Genomic DNA, 1,365 nt, shown 5'->3' on the forward strand with positions numbered 1-1,365 from the left:
TCTAAAATGTGTTAGATGAATGCTGGAAGTTTCCCTGAAAGCAGAGCCTGAAACAAGGACACTCATGCAAGGCATTTATGAGGAAGTATTCCTTGGAGAAATCCGTGAGGGACTGAGGAAGCAGGATCCTGTCTGCCAAGCCTAGTCCCAAGGAGATTTGGGATGTCAATTATACCAAAGAATAAGTCTTTTTCCAAGGCAAGGGAGAGTGTTTGCATCCCAGTACCCGTCTGTCTTTGGCTGTCAGCTTCTCTAGGTATGGGGTAGAAGAATTCAGGGTAATCTTGGGAAACTGCTAAAGGGCTCTAACCATGGAAGACCACTTCCTTAGAGAAAGTTTCCCTGCAGGAAATATGACCAGAGGCATGGTGGGGTCTGGGCAGGGTGGCTACTCACTTGCTTCAATGAGAGATTATAACAAAAAAAATTTTTTTTCTAAAATAGCACCCCCTATCCTGTTTGTGCTGGTGATGGGAAGAACATGTGCATTCTAATGTTCATAGAACTGTGAGCAAGAGTTGTTTGGTAAATTTAAACAATAATAAGTGAGCTATTAGGATGAGTGTGTGTAACAATTAACGCAGAAGCTGTTTTCATATCCATGACCATGCCAGTCAGATGAGCCAGATGTGCCTCTTACTTGAAGACGCATGAGTTTCTCAAGATGGTCGGGGGATCTGTGTGGATTTCTGCTTGACCGAGACAATCTGTAACCATCATATTTCGCAAAACATAGTCTTCCTGAAAAACAGGAAGAGAGCTCGTTGGAAAGCAGTAATCGGACCTTTTGGTGATGTATAAAGAGAGGAAAATCAAGGAAGTTTAAATGAGTTCTGGCTTTAAGGACATTGACATTGTATACATTCTGGGCCATTAAAAGAACCATATCCCACTGGGCTAGTGCCCTGAGCAGACCTTGGGCGCAAGCTCCGCAGCCAGTCCCACAACACCCAGAGAAAGCTCCACTCCCAGGTGATCTAACATGCCCAGGATCAGAGGTGAGGAGGACACAAAATCTGTCCCAACACCGGGAGTAACTGGGACCAGTGGGACCAGGCACCCAGGAACTCTGCCAGCCCAGTGGCTCAGGTTCCTTCCAATCCCACAACACCCAGAGGAAGATCTACTCCCAGGCGCTCTAACACACCCAGGATCAGAGGTGAGGACATAATATCTGTCCTAATACTGGAAGTAACTGGGACCAGCAGGACCCAGGCACACAGGAACTCCATCAGCCCAGTGGCTCGGGTTGCTTCCTGTCTGTCTGGGCTGGCTGGTGCCCTGAGCAGACCTTGGATGCAAACTCTGCAGCCAGTCCCAAAACACCCAGAGGAAGCTCCACTCCTAGGTGCTCTAACAAGCCCA

General features: G+C 47.6%; 1 protein-coding gene across 4 annotated transcripts in view; it reads right to left on the bottom strand.

The window, feature by feature from the left end:
• Window positions 1-1,365, bottom strand: part of Efcab5 (EF-hand calcium binding domain 5) — a 107,095-nt gene that overhangs the window by 17,367 nt on the left and 88,363 nt on the right. For all 4 annotated transcript variants that reach the window (XM_031353341.1, XM_031353342.1, XM_031353339.1 and 1 more), the window contains one exon: window positions 641-741. In XM_031353341.1, coding sequence (XP_031209201.1) covers window positions 641-741 — 101 coding nt within the window. The remainder of the gene's footprint in view (window positions 1-640; window positions 742-1,365) is intronic.

Source organism: Mastomys coucha, unplaced genomic scaffold (genome assembly GCF_008632895.1).
Source record: "Mastomys coucha isolate ucsf_1 unplaced genomic scaffold, UCSF_Mcou_1 pScaffold5, whole genome shotgun sequence".
NCBI classification, from domain to species: domain Eukaryota; kingdom Metazoa; phylum Chordata; class Mammalia; order Rodentia; family Muridae; genus Mastomys; species Mastomys coucha.